General features: G+C 50.4%; 1 protein-coding gene across 2 annotated transcripts in view; it reads left to right on the plus strand.

The window, feature by feature from the left end:
* Positions 1-18,432, plus strand: part of NTAN1 (N-terminal asparagine amidase) — a 222,802-nt gene that overhangs the window by 141,905 nt on the left and 62,465 nt on the right. The window contains exon 7 of one of the 2 annotated variants that reach the window (XM_063934358.1): positions 5,581-5,634. The exons of the other annotated variant lie outside the window; for it this stretch is intronic. Within the exon in view, the coding sequence (XP_063790428.1) occupies positions 5,581-5,634 (54 nt within the window). The remainder of the gene's footprint in view (positions 1-5,580; positions 5,635-18,432) is intronic. 2 annotated transcript variants of the gene reach the window in all.

Consider the following 18,432-nt stretch of genomic DNA (forward strand, 5'->3'; position numbering starts at 1 on the left):
AGTAAAAATGACATTTCTGCAGCAGGATACATTGGTTTCCACAGGGAAAACATCAGGGTGTAGGGTGGCACCAACAGGTGAAGCTTTAACTGTCCCAGGATGCATACGGGCCTCCTCTATAAACCCGCCAACAGGCACTGAGAGCTCAGTTTTGAGGTGGTGCCTGCAGCAGCAGGTCACTGAACAGGAAGGCTGCCCTGAGCAGCCCTGAAAGCTTTTAAACAAAAGAAGACTCTTCGCTTTTCCGACTGGGCTGGTAGCGCTGTATGTCAGGGTGACATTCAGTGCTGCACCTCCATCACCTCCCAAACGGCTCCTGGGTACCTGTGGCGGAGGCGTCCCGACTTAGGCATTGTTGCAGACTGCTCTCCTGAATCGCGTGGCTGCTACAGGTAGGAGGTAAGAGGGTTTCCTAGGCGGGACCCGCCATTAAATCACGTTCTCGGGAGACGGACCGCGGTGCTGGCGTGGACACTGTCACTGGGCAGGGACCCCACTAGACCACCATTCGTAGCACAGGTCAGGTGTATTAACATCTGTTTTAATAAGGCTCCACAGTAACTGGGGTGGATGTCCAGCATAGGGCAGGTGGCGCTTGACATGCAGCCTTCCCCCCGGCCCAGGGCGCCATCTCCTTACAGATTTCCTGTCCTGGAGCTGCCTCACACTCTCCCTCACTCCCTCACTGGGACTCTGGGCGCCATCTTCACAGCATAGCTGCAGCAGGTCTCCGGGATTGCAGGGCAAGGTCTCCCATGTAAAGCCGTCTGTGTACAGGACTTTACATTCACTTGAGTATCCTATATGTCTTAGAGACAGCGTAGGTGTACATTGCAGAGTATATTGTACGAGTATTCTGCTATAGCCTCCGGTCTGTGACCACGCTTTGTTTATCTATATATCGATATAAGTATATTTCTACTCTGCTCAGTCACATTATACCCTGTTTTATTCCCCAGGTTTTTGCTTTTGTCTGGCTTTATAATCGTACTGTGTTAGCCCTTTTGTTGCATATATAATGTCTAACAGAATGGGCAGTCAATCTGTGGAAACTCCTGCATCATGCAGAGCATGCTCCAAGGATTTGTACTGCTTGTCATGCACCTCCCAGTCAGTCCGCAGCTCCTGTACTTTATCAGGAGCCACCATGGGCAGCGTCACTACCCTTCTGGGTACTCTAGTGGAGCACCTTGCACCCCCTATGGGGATGCCTGTGCCATTACCACCACAAATTGTCTCCGATTAAGCCGCTTTGGGCGGAAAATTTGTCTAACCAACTACAGCAACTAAATCAGTCTCTGGTTAGACAGAAGTCTACCCCGGGTCACTCCCATGTCCCTGGGCCCTCTAAGCGGGCTGCTTCCTAGTCACAGTCTACAAACATCTCTGATGTCTCATCTGAAGAGGAGGGGGAGCATACGGTCCTGTCAAACACTGAATCCTGTATTACTGACAAGGATTCTCCCTTATTGATTGATGTCCCTGCCCTGGTGGTTGCTCTCAAGCATATCCTTCAAATCACAGATGAGGAGGATTCCACTGCTGTGGCAAAGAACTGATAAGTTTAAACAGCAGAAGGTGGTTATAATTCTTTTACATCATTCTGACCAGTTAGTGGACATAGACGAGAACCCTGGGCTAATCCTGGGAAGAAAGTCCCTATTCCTAAATGGGCCTTGGCTCGCTACCCTCTCCCTGCAGAGTTGTGTAACAAATGGGAGACTATGCCGCTGGTGGATTCTCATGTCAGCCGCCTAGTGGTGCCTCACTGAGGGAGCCGACAGATAAGCGTGTTAAAAGGTGTCTGAAATCTGTATATTCCATTACAGGGGCTGTTCATATACCCACTATAGCTGCCTCTTGGGCCGCAAAAGGTATTGAGGCATGTGTTCAGGTGTTAGAAAAGGAGCTGCCCGAGGATATTTCAGACAATACCTCTCTCACATTACCACCGCCTCTTATTACATTCAAGAGGCGTTCTCTGAGGCAGGAGTATTGGCTGCCAAGGCGTCGGCTACATCTGTTCTAGCACACCACAATACTGTGGTTGAGGTCGTGGAAAATGGACCTAGACTCCAACAAGACTTTGGAGGTCCTCCCCTTCACTGGGGATACTTTGTTTGGGGAAGACCTAAATGAAATTGTGTCTGAATTGGCAGCTGCTAAGACCGCTTTCCTCCCAACTACTAATCCTTCGGCCCAGAAGGAAAAGAGTACCACTTTTCACTCCTTTTGGCCTCAAGAGAAAGCGAAAGGTCACGCATGCCCTAGACAATTTTGTGTTCCAAAAAACACCAATCCCAAGGCGAAACCGTCTTGGGCAGCCCGTTGGCCTGCTGCAAATCATGACAAGCCTGCTGCATGATGGAGCGGGCCTCCCCCTGGGGGACTCCCGGGTGTGAGGCCAACTTCTACAGTTCACCCAGGTCTGGCTCACGACCACTTCAGATGCATGGGTACTGGAAGTTGTCACTCACGGGTACGCGGTCTCCTATAGGAGACGTCCCCCTCACCAGTTCTGCACAACGGCTCTCCCTTCGGATCCGTTGAAAGCGCATGCTCTGCAAACGGTTGTATGCTTCCTCCTGAGTACAGGAGTGGTTGTGCCGGTGCCTCAGACCCAGAGAGGCGGAGGTTAATACTCGACCCTGTTTCTGGTCCCGAAGCCCAATGGGTCTTTCTGGCCTATACTCAACCTCAAATCTGAAAAAGTTTGTGAGTGTCCAAGTTTCGTATGGAAACGCTGCGCTCGATTGTGCTGGTTATGGAACCCGGAGACTATATGGTATCCCTGGATACACAGGATGCATATCTGCATATTCCTATTGCCATATCGCATCAGCAGTTTCTGCGGGATGCTGTTGGTGACCTTCACTACCAATTCCGGGCTCTGCCATTTGGACTGGCTATGTCTCCTCATCTTCACCAAGGTCATGGCCGTAATGACTGCCCACCTCCGTCGGCAGGGAATCTGAATTCTCACTTACTTGGACGACCTGCTGATTCTGGAAAATTCTCATGAAGTCCTCCTCAGTCATCTGCAACTGACGGTGAATTTCCTGCAAGCCTATGGATGGCTAATAAATTGGAAAAAGTCCTCGCTGGTCCCTGCTCAGAGCATGGTGCACTCTTTGACACATACAGTCAGAGACTGTTCCTGTCTCCAGACAAGGTCCTAAAACTTCAGGACGGGATAAGGCGCTTCCTTCATCGTCCCAGAGTATCTATACATTCGGCGATGCAAGTGTTTGGCCTGATGGTGTCGTCTTTCGACATGGTGGAGTACGCTTAATTTCACTCTCATCCTCTGCAACGGTTGATTCTTTCAAAGTGGGACGACCTACCTCATCGAATCAGATACCAAATGGTCTAGTTGACTCTGGAGGTTCATCTGTCGCTGTCCTGGTGGCTTCAGGACCAGCAGTTGTGCAGGGGCTGTCCATTCTGGATTCCCAACTGGGTCCTTCTAACAACGGATGCCAGTCTGAGGGGCTGGGGAGTGGTGTTGCAGCGCCACTCGTTTCAAGGTCATTGGACCAAGGAGGAATCATCCCCTTCGATAAACATTCTGGAGCTGAGGGCAGTACTCTAGCCCTGCCTCTGGTATGGAACAGGCCTGTTCAGTAACAGTCGGACAACGCCACCACGGTGACATACATAAACCATCAGGGCGGCACTCGAAGCTGCATGGTGATGTTGGAAGTGTCCAAAATCCTTTGTGGGTGGAACGCCATCTGCCAGCCATATTAGCAGTGTTTATTCCGGGCGTCCTGAACTGGGAAGCGGACTTCCTCAGTTGCCAGGACTTTCACTCCGGAGAGTGGAGCCTTCATCCAGAAGTCTTCCAACTCCTGGTGGATAGATGGGGCCTACCAGATGTAGACCTCATTGCGTCTCGACACAATCACAAGGTTCCAACCTTCAGATCGAGAACCAGGGGTCCTCAGGCAGCGTTTGTGGACGCACTGGCTGTTCCGTGGAACTTTTGACTGCCTTACATATTCCCTCCGGTGTCACTCCTTCCCAGGGTACTGCAGAAGTTCAAGCAAGAAGGAGGAATGCTAATTCTAGTCGCTCCAGCGTGGCCCATGGCGGCATTGGTTCTCCGACCTGCAGGGTCCGTCATCAGAGCGTCCCCATCTTCCTCAGCGTAAAGACCTCCTCGTACAGGGCCCTTGTCTCCACCCGGACCTGGCCTAACTGGCTTTGACGGCGTGGCTCTTGAATCATCACTCCTGAGGGACAAAGGATTTACTGAGGAGGTTATGCAAACTATGAAGGCCCACAAACTAGCATCTGCCCGGATTTATTACAGGGTTTGGCATGCTTATTTCACCTGGTGTGCTAATATGAAATATGACACTGGTAGATTTAAGACTTCCAGAATTCTGGCTTTTCTACAAAGATGCTTGGACTTAGGTCTTCGTCTGGCCTCCCTTAAGGTTCACATATCTGCCTTGTCGGAATGGTTTCAGCGCAAGATTGCCTCTATATCTGATGTGCATACGTTCACTCAGGGGATTTTGCATATTCAGCCTCCCTATGTCCTCCCAGTAGCTCCATGGGATCTGTCTCTTGTGCTGAAAGCCCTGCAAGAGTCTCCATTTGAACCTCTTGGATCGGTGGACCTTAAATGGCTCACGGGCAAGGTCCTTGGCTATTGCCTCTGCAAGACGGGTGTCGGACTTAAGCGCTTTATCCTGTCGTCCACCCTTTCTGATTTTTCACCGTGACTGGGCGGTTCTACGAGCTCGTCCAGGTTAATTGCCTAAGGTGGTGTCGTCATTTCACCTTAACCAAGAGATTGTCGTTCAGGCCTTTATCTCTTCAGATTTGTCAACCAAGGAATGTTCTTTGGATGTGGTAAGGGCTCTCTGGGTATATGTGGATCGGACTGCCTCTATTAGGTGGTCAGATGTCCAGTTTGGTTTCCACAAACGTAGCTGGCATGTGAACAGGCAAACCTTGGCCAGATGGATTAGAATGGTGATTGCACAAGCTTATGCACAGGCTGCCCTCCCAGCTCCTGCTGCGATTAAAGACCATTCTGTTCGGTCTGTTGGACCTTCTTGGGTGGCCCGCTGTGACGCATCCGCAGAACAATTGTGCAAGGCGGCAACGTGGTCCCCAGTGAACACGTTTCTTAGGTTCTATGCCTTTGATACCTTCACTTCCCAGGATGCTTCCTTTGGGCTCCGGATTCTCACATCCGCTAAGGCGCGTTCCCTCCCTTGAGGAACTCTGACACACCTAGCTTCTTTGGGTTTGTATGGCATTAGCCACTGATACCTTCTCCTGTCGTAAGAGTGTGTTCTTTTGTGACTAATACCTGCCTTCTCTCTTGCCTGTTCCTGCATTGGACTGGTTATCAAAACTGAGCTCACAGTGCCTAGAGGCGGGGTTATAGAGGAGGCCCCTCTGCATCCTGGGACAGCTAAAGCTTTACTTGTTGGTGCCTCTGGATCAAGATCCACTCTACACCCTGATGTTTTCCCTGTGGAAACCAATGTACTTCGCAGAAAGAGAGTTAAGAATGGTAAGTCTGCCATAACTTTCCTATTATGTTTTCTTTTACCACAGATTTAAATGACAAGCAGGAAAATGGCATTCACCTTCCAATAATTTATGGAATAGGTAAGTGTCATTACAATATGAATTTGTTTCTCCAATTGTTCACTTCACTGTGTAAGCATGGGGAGCGATTTAGCTCTATAAACGCTAGTCACCCACTGTAAGTCACCACCTGTGGCGTTAAACATTGGGGTATGTTACTGTGAGAGCAAAGCATTTCTGGAGAAAGTGTTATGCAGTATGAGATTTTAACAACATCACTGTCTGCATAGGGTGCAACCAATTACAGGCCGTCAAACCTTCCCAACTAGTGATTTTATTTTTTAGTGCCAGGGTAGAGAAACCAGTTTGCCAACATGTACAGTATGTTCCTTTGTGATTGCTTTTCAGCTGTCTGGTCTGATGACCACCTTAAGCTCAATCGCAGAATTTGTACCTGGCTTTACTAATGACTGTTTCTTTATATACAGAAAACCGTATACTTTTAAGCCTCTTCAGTTTACCAGTTATTGAAACTTTTAAATTGACATTATTTACGTGAAAACAATACAGTAGACTCATTATCTCACTTTTCTACAAGTTTTAATGTACCTACATACACAAAGCTTATTGCCTCAGACAGGATAGCAGTTAATGAGTTTATTCAGTCATCAATATGTGCGTGGTATACAAATGATCTAAAACATTGGTTCCCAAACTCTATCCTCCAGGTACCCTCACGGTCCAGGTTTTATGGATATCCATTCTTTTGCACGTATAGTTAAATCAAATTGACTGAGGTACTAATTAAGCAACCTGTGCTCAAGCATGGCTATCCTTAAAAACTGAACTGTAAAGGTGCCTTGAGGCCCAAGTTTTGGAACCACTGATCTAGAATAATAAGATTTTAAACCTACCGGTAAATCTTTTTCTCCTAGTCTGTAGAGGATGCTGGGGACTCCGTAAGGACCATGGGGTATAGATGGGCTCCGCAGGAGATATGGGCACTCTAAAGAACTTTTAGTATGGGTGTGCACTGGCTCCTCCCTCCATGCCCCTCCTCCAGACCTCAGTTAGAGAAACTGTGCCCAGAGGAGATGGACAATATGAGGAAAGGATTTTGTAAATCTAAGGGCAAGATTCATACCAGCCCACACCAATCATACCATATAACTTAGAATATACGCAACCAGTTAACAGTATGAACGAAAAAACAGTATCAGTCAAAGACCAATTCCAACTGTAACATAATCCTTATGTAAGCAACAACTATATACAAGTCTTGCAGATTTAGTCCGCACTGGGACGGGCGCCCAGCATCCTCTACGGACTAGGAGAAAAAGATTTACCGGTAGGTTTAAAATCTTATTTTCTTTTTCATCCACTAGGGGTCACTGGAGTACTCTTGGGATATGGACGGGGCGTAGCTGGGAATGGCACATTTAAATATTTAAATTAGTAACTGGTTACCCTCCCCATAGTATTTTTCTGTGCCTCCAGTCGGGAAGGTACTAGTGGATGTGAGCTCCACAGAAACTTCAAGGTTTTTTATTTTTTCTTACTTTTTCCACACTCCCTTCCCAGTTTATAAAGAAATGTGGGTCCGGGTTTGTTGGTGCTGCAGAAGAGCAGCAGATGGTCTGCCGGTGCTCATAAAAGGAGCCCCGCCATTGACTACTATCAGCAGAGCTGACTGCAGCCTCCGGCTGCACATGGAAGCAGGACGGTGCTTAGCAGAGAAGCCCCGTCATGGCCTCCACGGGTGGTGCAGCTACTGAGCGGGTAGGCAGCTCTCACTGCCGCCGCTCACTCACTTCTATTACTTTACTGTTAATATTTATTTTTTTATCAAAACTGCTTATAATGTGAACTGTTTTGGGCTCCGTGTAGCCCTTTGGCTGAGACAGTCGTCACATGTGAAAAAAAAATTATATATATATAATGACGCTGCCTGCCACAATACCACCCGCTCCCTAGTCCCGCTCCCGGTCGCCGGGTTAACCCGGCGCCGCTGGACGCTTAAGGCTGTAACACACTGGCCGGTTTCTCCCGGATGGCAAAAAGCCGGACAAACTTTGTCCGGCTTTTTGCCATCCGGGAGAAACCGGCAGAGTCTCGCACACAGGACGGCTTTGAGCCGTGTGTGATGCTGTGCGCATGCGCAGCATCAGACACGGCTTCAGAAAAAAACGTTGTGTGTGAAAGCTCCCCTTCACACACACGCTTTACTGGCTGCCGCCGGACCTTCCAGTGGTGAGACCCGGCTGCAACCCGACAGCCGGGCCGGGCCGTGCCTAGCCCTCACACTGTTAACTACAATGCCGGCACGGGAAAAAGCCGTCCGGCTTTTTCCCGGCCGGCAAAAGCCGGGTAGTGTGTTTTAGCCCTTACAGGGGGAGCCAGCGAGCAGTCTCCGGCACTGCCGCAGGGACGCTCGCCGTTCCCCGCCTCTCCGGCGCCCACACACACCTCCTCCCTCCCACGGTTCACTGAACTGGCGGCTCTGGAGGGGAGCGCGGGCGAGCTAGCCGCGGACAGCTTCTGCCGCGGCAGGCTCTTTACTCCACTCCCCAGTCTCCGGCTTGCAGGGGAGATGACGCTCCCGAGCCCGGCCACTGTCAGAACAGCGCCGAGCCGCTCCGTACACCTGCTGCTCTCTGCTTCCGCCGATCAGCGCCGGCTCCTGGCAGCGCAGCTCCGACAGAGCTCAAAGAGGAAGTTTCTCTGACGTCCTAGTGGATGCTGGGTACTCCGTAAGGACCATGGGGAATAGACGGGCTCCGCAGGAGACTGGGCACTCTAAAAGAAAGATTAGGTACTATCTGGTGTGCACTGGCTCCTCCCTCTATGCCCCTCCTCCAGACCTCAGTTAGAATCTGTGCTTGGCTCGAGCTGGTTGCACACTAGAGGCTCTCCTGAGCTTCTAGTAAAGAAAGTATTTGTTAGGTTTTTTATTTTCAGTGAGATCTGCTGGCAACAGACTCACTGCTACGAGGGACTTAGGGGAGAGAAGCGAACCTACCTGCTTGCAGCTAGCTTGGGCTTCTAGGCTACTGGACACCATTAGCTCCAGAGGGATCGAACACAGGCCCAGCCTCGGTCGTCCGGTCCCGGAGCCGCGCCGCCGTCCCCCTTGCAGAGCCAGAAGCAAGAAGAACGTCCTGGAAATCGGCGGCTGAAGACTCCGGTCTTCATTAAGGTAGCGCACAGCACTGCAGCTGTGCGCAATTGCTCCCTATGCACACCACATACTCCGGTCACTGATGGGTGCAGGGCGCTGGGGGGGGGGGGGGGCGCCCTGGGCTGCAATTAGAGTACCTTACTTTGGCAAAAAAGCACATAATATAGTCTAATAAACTATATATGTGCAAAAATCCCCTGCCATAATATTAATATAATAGCGGGAGAAGCCCGCCGAAAAAGGGGCGGGGCTATCTCCCTCAGCACACTGGCGCCATTTCCTCTTCACAGCTCCGCTGGAAGACAGCTCCCCAGGCTCTCCCCTGCAGTTTCCAGGCTCAAAGGGTAAAAAAGAGAGGGGGGGCACTAAATTTAGGCGCAAAACTGTATTGTATAGCTGCTATAGGGAAAATCACTTTCTGTAATAGTGTAAATCCCTGTTTATATAGCGCTGTGGTGTGTGCTGGCATACTCTCTCTCTGTCTCCCCAAAGGACTTGGTGGGGTCCTGTCCTCAGTCAGAGCATTCCCTGTGTGTGTGCGGTGTGTCGGTACGGCTGTGTCGACATGTTTGAATAGGAGGCTTATGTGGAGACGGAGCAGGTGCCGATAAGTGTGATGCCACCCCCTGCGGGGTCGACACCAGAGTGGATGGATATGTGGAAGGTATTAACCGACAGTGTCAACTCCTTACATAAAAGGCTGGATGACGTAACAGCCGTGGGACAGCCGGCTTCTCAGCCCGTGCTTGCCCAGGCATCTCAAAGACCATCAGGGGCTCAAAAACGCCCGCTACCTCAGATGGCAGACACAGATGTCGACACAGAGTCTGACTCCAGTGTCGACGAGGATGAGACATATACACAATCCACAAGGGGCATCTGTTGCATGATTACGGCAATGAAAAATGTGTTACACATTTCTGACATTAACCCAGGTACCACTAAAAAGGGTATTATGTTTGGGGAGAAAAAGCAGCCAGTGTTTCTCTGACGTCCTAGTGGATGCTGGGAACTCCGTAAGGACCATGGGGAATAGCGGCTCCGCAGGAGACTGGGCACAAAAGTAAAGCTTTAGGACTACCTGGTGTGCACTGGCTCCTCCCCCTATGACCCTCCTCCAAGCCTCAGTTAGATTTTTGTGCCCGACCGAGCAGGGTGCAATCTAGGGGGCTCTCCTGAGCTTCTTAGAAAAAGTTAGTTTTAGGTTTCTTATTTTCAGTGAGACCTGCTGGCAACAGGCTCACTGCATCGAGGGACTAAGGGGAGAAGAAGCGAACCTGCCTGCTTGCAGCCAGCTTGGGCTTCTTAGGCTACTGGACACCATTAGCTCCAGAGGGACCGAACACAGGCCGAGCCTCGGAGTCCGGTCCCAGAGCCGCGCCGCCGGCCCCCTTACAGAGCCAGAAGCAAGAAGAGGTCCGGAAAATCGGCGGCAGAAGACATCGGTCTTCAACAAGGTAGCGCACAGCACTGCAGCTGTGCGCCATTGCTCCTCAGGCACACTTCACACTCCGGTCACTGAGGGTGCAGGGCGCTAGGGGGGGGGGCGCCCTGAGCAGCAATAAAAACACCTTGGCTGGCGAAAATACATCACATATAACCCCCAGGGCTATATGGATGTATTTTAACCCCTGCCAGAATACAGCAAAACGCGGGAGAAAAGTCCGCCGAGAAGGGGGCGGAGCCTATCTCCTCAGCACACTGGCGCCATTTTCCCTCACAGCTCCGCTGGAAGGACGTCTCCCTGACTCTCCCCTGCAGTCCTGCACTACAGAAAAGGGTAAAAAAAGAGAGGGGGGGCACTAATTGGCACAGTTTGATAATATCAGCAGCTATAAGGGGAAAACACATTATATAGTGGTATCCCTATATATATATATAGCGCTCTGGTGTGTGCTGGCATACTCTCCCTCTGTCTCCCCAAAGGGCTAGTGGGGTCCTGTCCTCTATCAGAGCATTCCCTGTGTGTGTGCTGTGTGTCGGTACGATTGTGTCGACATGTTTGAGGAGGAAAATGATGTGGAGGCGGAGTAATTGCCTGTAATAGAGATGTCACCCCCTAGGGAGTCGACACCTGAGTGGATGGGCTTATGGAAGGACTTACGTGACAGTGTCAGCTCTTTACAAAAGACGGTTGATGACATGAGGCAGCCGGCTACTCAGCTTGTGCCTGTCCAGGCGTCTCAAAGGCCATCAGGAGCTCTAAAACGCCCGTTACCTCAGATGGCAGACACAGATGCCGACACGGATACTGACTCCAGTGTCGACGATGAAGAGACGAATGTGACTTCCAGTAGGGCCACACGTTACATGATTGAGGCAATGAAAAATGTTTTACATATTTCTGATAATACAAGTACCACTAAAAAGGGTATTATGTTTGGTGAGAAAAAACTGCCTGTAGTTTTTCCTGCATCTGAGGAATTAAATGAAGTGTGTGATGAAGCGTGGGTTTCCCCCGATAAAAAACTGATAATTCCTAAAAGGTTATTGGCATCATACCCTTTCCCGCCAGAGGATAGGGCACGTTGGGAAACACCCCCTAGGGTGGATAAAGCGCTCACACGCTTGTCTAAACAGGTGGCACTACCCTCTCCTGAGACGGCCGCCCTTAAGGAACCTGCTGACAGAAAGCAGGAGAATATCCTAAAATGTATATACACTCACACGGGAGTTATACTGCGACCAGCAATCGCCTCAGCCTGGATGTGCAGTGCTGGGGTGGCTTGGTCGGATTCCCTGACGGACAATATTGATACCCTAGACAGGGACAGTATATTACTGACTATAGAGCATTTGAAAGATGCATTTCTATATATGCGTGATGCACAGAGGGATATCTGCCGACTGGCATCAAGAGTAAGTGCGCTGTCCATTTCTGCCAGAAGAGGGTTATGGACGCGGCAGTGGTCAGGTGATGCGGATTCCAAAAGGCATATGGAAGTATTGCCTTATAAAGGGGAGGAGTTATTTGGGGTAGGTCTATCAGACCTGGTAGCCACGGCAACTGCTGGGAAATCCACATTTTTACCCCAGGTAGCCTCTCAACATAAGAAGACGCCGTATTATCAGGCGCAATCCTTTCGGCCCCATAAGGGCAAGCGAGCAAAAGGCTCCTCATTTCTGCCCTGTGGCAGGGGGAGAGGAAAAAGGCTGCAGCAAACAGCCAGTTCCCAGGAACAGAAGCCCTCTCCCGCCTCTGCCAAGTCCTCAGCATGACGCTGGGGCTTTACAAGCGGACTCAGGCACGGTGGGGGCCCGTCTCAAGAATTTCAGCGCGCAGTGGGCTCACTCACAAGTGGACCCCTGGATCCTTCAGGTGGTATCTCAGGGGTACAAATTGGAATTCGAGACGTCTCCCCCTCGCCGTTTCCTAAAGTCTGCTTTACCGACGTCTCCCTCCGACAGAGAGGCAGTATTGGAAGCCATTCACAAGCTGTATTCCCAGCAGGTGATAATCAAGGTACCCCTCCTGCAACAGGGAAAGGGGTATTATTCCACGCTGTTTGTGGTACCGAAGCCGGACGGCTCGGTGAGACCTATTTTAAATCTAAAATCCTTGAACACTTACATACAGAGGTTCAAATTCAAGATGGAGTCACTCAGAGCGGTGATTGCGAACCTGGAAGAAGGGGATTATATGGTGTCTCTGGACATCAAGGATGCTTACCTCCATGTCCCAATTTACCCTTCTCACCTAGGGTACCTCAGGTTTGTGGTACAGAACTGTCACTATCAGTTTCAGACGCTGCCGTTTGGATTGTCCACGGCACCCCGGGTCTTTACCAAAGTAATGGCCGAAATGATGATACTCCTTCGAAGGAAGGGAGTTTTAGTTATCCCTTACTTGGACGATCTCCTGATAAGGGCAAGATCCAGGGAACAGTTGGAAGTCGGGGTAGCACTATCTCAGGTAGTGTTGCGGCAGCACGGTTGGATTCTCAATATTCCAAAATCGCAGCTGATCCCGACGACGCGTCTTCTATTCCTAGGGATGATCCTGGACACAGTCCAGAAAAAGGTGTTTCTCCCGGAGGAGAAAGCCAGGGAGTTATCCGAGCTAGTCAGAAACCTCCTAAAACCAGGCCAAGTCTCAGTGCATCAATGCACAAGGGTCCTGGGAAAAATGGTGGCTTCCTACGAAGCAATCCCATTCGGCAGATTCCACGCAAGAACTTTCCAGTGGGACCTGCTGGACAAATGGTCCGGATCGCATCTTCAGATGCATCAGCGGATAACCCTGTCACCAAAGACAAGGGTGTCTCTCCTGTGGTGGTTACAGAGTGCTCATCTTCTAGAGGGCCGCAGATTCGGCATTCAGGACTGGGTCCTGGTGACCACGGATGCCAGCCTGCGAGGCTGGGGAGCAGTCACACAGGGAAGGAATTTCCAGGGCTTGTGGTCAAGCCTGGAGACATCACTTCACATAAATATCCTGGAGCTAAGGGCCATTTACAATGCTCTAAGCCTAGCAAGACCGCTGCTTCAAGGTCAGCCGGTGCTGATCCAGTCGGACAACATCACGGCAGTCGCCCACGTAAACAGACAGGGCGGCACAAGAAGCAGGAGGGCAATGGCAGAAGCTGCAAGGATTCTTCGCTGGGCTGAAAATCATGTGATAGCACTGTCAGCAGTGTTCATTCCGGGAGTGGACAACTGGGAAGCAGACTTCCTCAGCAGGCACGACCTCCACCCGGGAGAGTGGGGACTTCACCCAGAAGTCTTCCACATGATTGTGAACCGTTGGGAAAAACCAAAGGTGGACATGATGGCGTCCGGCCTCAACAAAAAACTGGACAGGTATTGCGCCAGGTCAAGGGACCCTCAAGCAATAGCTGTGGACGCTCTGGTAACACCGTGGGTGTACCAGTCGGTGTATGTGTTCCCTCCTCTGCCTCTCATACCCAAGGTACTGAGAATTATAAGACGGAGAGGAGTAAGAACTATACTCGTGGCTCCGGATTGGCCAAGAAGGACTTGGTACCTGGAACTTCAAGAGATGCTCACAGAGGACCCGTGGCCTCTACCTCTAAGAAGGGACCTGCTCCAGCAAGGACCCTGTCTGTTCCAAGAATTACCGCGGCTGCGTTTGACGGCATGGCGGTTGAACGCCGGATCCTGAAGGAAAAAGGCATTCCAGATGAAGTCATCCCTACTTTGATTAAAGCCAGAAAGGATGTAACCGCAAAGCATTATCATCGCATTTGGCGTAAATATGTTGCGTGGTGCGAGGCCAGGAAGGCCCCTACAGAGGAATTTCAACTGGGTCGATTCCTGCATTTCCTGCAAACAGGAGTGTCTATGGGCCTAAAATTGGGGTCCATTAAGGTTCAAATTTCGGCCCTGTCGATTTTCTTCCAAAAAGAACTGGCTTCAGTTCCTGAAGTTCAGACGTTTGTCAAGGGGGTACTGCATATACAGCCTCCTTTTGTGCCTCCAGTGGCACCTTGGGATCTCAATGTAGTTTTGGGGTTCCTAAAATCACATTGGTTTGAACCACTCACCACTGTGGACTTAAAATATCTCACATGGAAAGTGGTAATGCTGTTGGCCTTGGCTTCGGCCAGGCGTGTGTCAGAATTGGCGGCTTTATCCTATAAAAGCCCTTACCTGATTTTTCATACGGACAGGGCAGAATTGAGGACTCGTCCTCAATTTCTCCCTATGGTGGTTTCAGCGTTTCACCTGAACCAGCCTATTGTGGTACCTGCGGCTACTAGGGACTTGGAGGACTCCAAGTTGCTGGACGTAGTCAGGGCCCTGAAAATATATGTTTCCAGGACGGCTGGAGTCAGAAAATCTGACTCGCTGTTTATCCTGTATGCACCCAACAAGCTGGGTGCTCCTGCTTCTAAGCAGACTATTGCTCGTTGGATTTGTAGTACAATTCAGCTTGCACATTCTGTGGCAGGCCTGCCACAGCCAAAATCTGTAAAAGCCCATTCCACAAGGAAGGTGGGCTCATCTTGGGCGGCTGCCCGAGGGGTCTCGGCTTTACAACTTTGCCGAGCAGCTACTTGGTCAGGGGCAAACACGTTTGCTAAATTCTACAAATTTGATACCCTGGCTGAGGAGGACCTGGAGTTCTCTCATTCGGTGCTGCAGAGTCATCCGCACTCTCCCGCCCGTTTGGGAGCTTTGGTATAATCCCCATGGTCCTTACGGAGTTCCCAGCATCCACTAGGACGTCAGAGAAAATAAGAATTTACTTACCGATAATTCTATTTCTCGTAGTCCGTAGTGGATGCTGGGCGCCCATCCCAAGTGCGGATTGTCTGCAATACTTGTACATAGTTATTGTTAACTAAATCGGGTTATTGTTGTTGTGAGCCATCTATTCAGAGGCTCCTCTATTATCATGCTGTTAACTGGGTTCATATCACAAGTTGTACGGTATGATTGGTGTGGCTGGTATGAGTCTTACCCGGGATTCATGAATCCTTCCTTATTGTGTACGCTCGTCCGGGCACAGTATCCTAACTGAGGCTTGGAGGAGGGTCATAGGGGGAGGAGCCAGTGCACACCAGGTAGTCCTAAAGCTTTACTTTTGTGCCCAGTCTCCTGCGGAGCCGCTATTCCCCATGGTCCTTACGGAGTTCCCAGCATCCACTACGGACTACGAGAAATAGAATTATCGGTAAGTAAATTCTTATTTTTTCCCCCCATCAGATGAGTTGAATGAAGTGAGTGAAGAAGCGTGGGGTTCCCCCGATAAGAAACTGGTAATTTCTAAAAAGTTACTGATGGCGTACCCTTTCCCGCCAGAGGATAGGTCACGTTGGGAGATATCTCCTAGGGTGGATAAGGCGCTCACACGCTTGTCAAAAAAGGTGGCACTGCCGTCTCAGGATACGGCCGCCTTGAAGGAGCCTGCTGATAGAAAGCAGGAGGCTATCCTGAAGTCTGTATATACACACTCAGGTACTATACTGAGACCTGCAATTGCTTCAGCATGGATGTGTAGTGCTGCTGCAGCGTGGTCTGATACCCTGTCAGATAATATTGATACCCTCGATAGGGATACTATTTTGCTAACCATAGAGCATATTAAAGACGTCGTCTTATATATGAGGGATGCACAGAGGGATATTTGCCGGCTGGCATCTAGAATTAATGCAATGTCCATTTCTGCCAGGAGGGTATTATGGACTCGGCAGGTGATGCTGATTCTAAAAGGCACATGGAGGTTTTGCCTTATAAGGGTGAGGAATTGTTTGGGGATCGTCTCTCGGACCTCGTATCCACAGCAACAGCTGGGAAATCGACATTTTTACCTCAGGCTCCCTCACAACCTAAGAAAGCACCGTACTATCAGGTACAGTCCTTTCGGCCTCAGAAAGGCAAGCGGATCAAAGGTGCTTCCTTTCTGCCCAGAGGCAGGGGGAGAGGGAAAAAGCTGCACCAGACAGCCAGTTCCCAGGAACAAAAATCCTCCCCTGCTTCCACTGAGTCCACCGCATGACGCTGGGGCTCCACATGTGGAGCTAGGTGCAGTGGGGGCCCGTCTCCGGAACTTCAGCGACCAGTGGGTTCGCTCACAGGTGGATCTCTGGGTTCTACAAGTGGTATCTCAGGGATACAAGCTGGAGTTCGAGACGTCTCCCCCTCGCCGTTACCTCAAATCAGCCTTGCCAGCTACTCCCCAGGACAGGGAGGTAGTACTGGCGGCAATTCACAAGCTGTACCTCCAGCAGGTGATAATAAAAGTTCCCCTCCTTCAACAGGGACGGGGTTACTATTCCACAATGTTTGTGGTACCGAAACCAGACGGTTCGGTGAGACCCATTCTAAAATTGAAATCCTTGAACGCTTATATAAGGAAGTTCAGGTTCAAAATGGAATCGCTCAGGGCGATTATTGCAACCCTGGAAGAGGGGGATTACATGGTATCAATGGACATCAAGGATGCTTACCTACATGTCCCCATTTACCTACCTCACCAGGAGTACCTCAAGGTTGTGGTACAGAACTGCCATTACCAATTCCAGACGTTGCCGTTTGGTCTGTCCACGGCACTGAGGGTGTGTTCCAAGGTAATGGCCAAAATGATGATACTCCTTCGAAAGAAGGGAGTTATAATTATCCCGTACTTGGACGATCTCCTTATAAAGGCGAGGTCCAAGGAGCAGTCGTTGATCGGAGTAGCACTATCTCAGGAAGTGCTACAACAGCACGGCTGGATTCGGAATATCCCAAAGTCGCGGCTGGTTCCTACGACGCGTCTGCTGATATTGGGCATGTTTCTGGACACAGAACAGAAGAAGGTGTTTCTCCCGGAGGAGAAGGCCAAGGAGTTGTCATCTCTGGTCAGAGACCTCCTGAAACCAAAACAGGTGTCGGTGCATCATTGCACGCGAGTCCTGGAAAAGATGGTAGCTTCTTACGAAGCAATTCCCTTCGGCAGGTTCCATGCAAGGAACTTTCAGTGGGACCTGTTAGACAAGTGAGGATCGCATCTTCAGATGCATCGGCTGATCACCCTGTCCCCGAGGGCCAGGGTGTCTCTGCTGTGGTGGCTGCAGAGTACTCATTTTCTCGAGGGCCGCAGATTCGGCATTCAGGACTGGGTCCTGGTGACCACGGATGCAAGCCTCCGAGGTTGGGGAGCAGTCACTCAGGGAAGAAACTTTCAAGGACAATGGTCGAGTCAGGAGACTTCCCTACGCATAAATATTCTGGACCTAAGGGCCATTTACAATGCCCTAAGGCAAGCAGAACCCCTGCTTCAAAACTAGCCAGTGCTGATTCAGACAGACAACATCACGGCTGTCGCCCATGAAAACCGACAAGGCGGCACAAGAAGCAGGATGGCGTTGGCAGAAGCCACAAGGATTCTCCGATGGGCGGAGTATCATGTGCTAACACTGTCAGCAGTGTTCATTCCGGGTGTGGAAAACTAGGAAGCAGACTTCCTCAGCAGGCACGACCTCCACCCGGGAGAGTGGGGACTTCATCCAGAAGTCTTCACGCAGATTGTGAACCGTTGGGAACGGCCACAGGTGGACATGATGGCGTCCCGCCTCAACAAAAAGCTAAAAAAAGTATTGCGCCAGGTCAAGAGACCCTCAGGCGATAGCTGTGGACGCACTAGTGACACCGTGGGTGTATCAGTCGGTTTATGTGTTCCCTCCTCTTCCTCTCATACCCAAGGTACTGAGGATAGTAAGTAAGAGAGGAGTAAGAACAATACTCGTAGTTCCGGATTGGCCAAGAAGAACTTGGTACCCAGAACCACAAGAAATGATCTCGGAGGACCCATGGCCTCTGTCTCTCAGACAGGACCTGTTACTGCAGGGGCCCTGTCTGTTCCAAGACTTACCGCTGCTGCGTTTGATGGCTTGGCGGTTGAACGCCGGATCCTAACGGAAAAGGGCGTTCCAGATGAAGTGATTCCTACGCTGTTAAAGGCTAGGAAAGACGCTGCCTGAAGTTCAGACGTTGTTAAGGGAGTGCTGCATATTCAGCCCCTTTTGTGCCTCCAGTGGCACCTTGGGATCTCAACGTAGTGTTGGATTTCCTAAAATCACATTGTTTTGAGCCACTTCAGAACGTGGAGTTGAAGTACCTCACGTCGAAAGTGGTCATATATATATATATATTTGGCCTTGGCTTCGGCTAGGCGTGTGTCAGAATTGGCGGCTTTGTCATGTAAAAGCCCTTATCTGATCTTCCATAGGGACAGGGCAGAATTGAGGATTCGT

Source organism: Pseudophryne corroboree, chromosome 7 (genome assembly GCF_028390025.1).
Source record: "Pseudophryne corroboree isolate aPseCor3 chromosome 7, aPseCor3.hap2, whole genome shotgun sequence".
Taxonomy (NCBI): Eukaryota; Metazoa; Chordata; class Amphibia; order Anura; family Myobatrachidae; genus Pseudophryne; species Pseudophryne corroboree.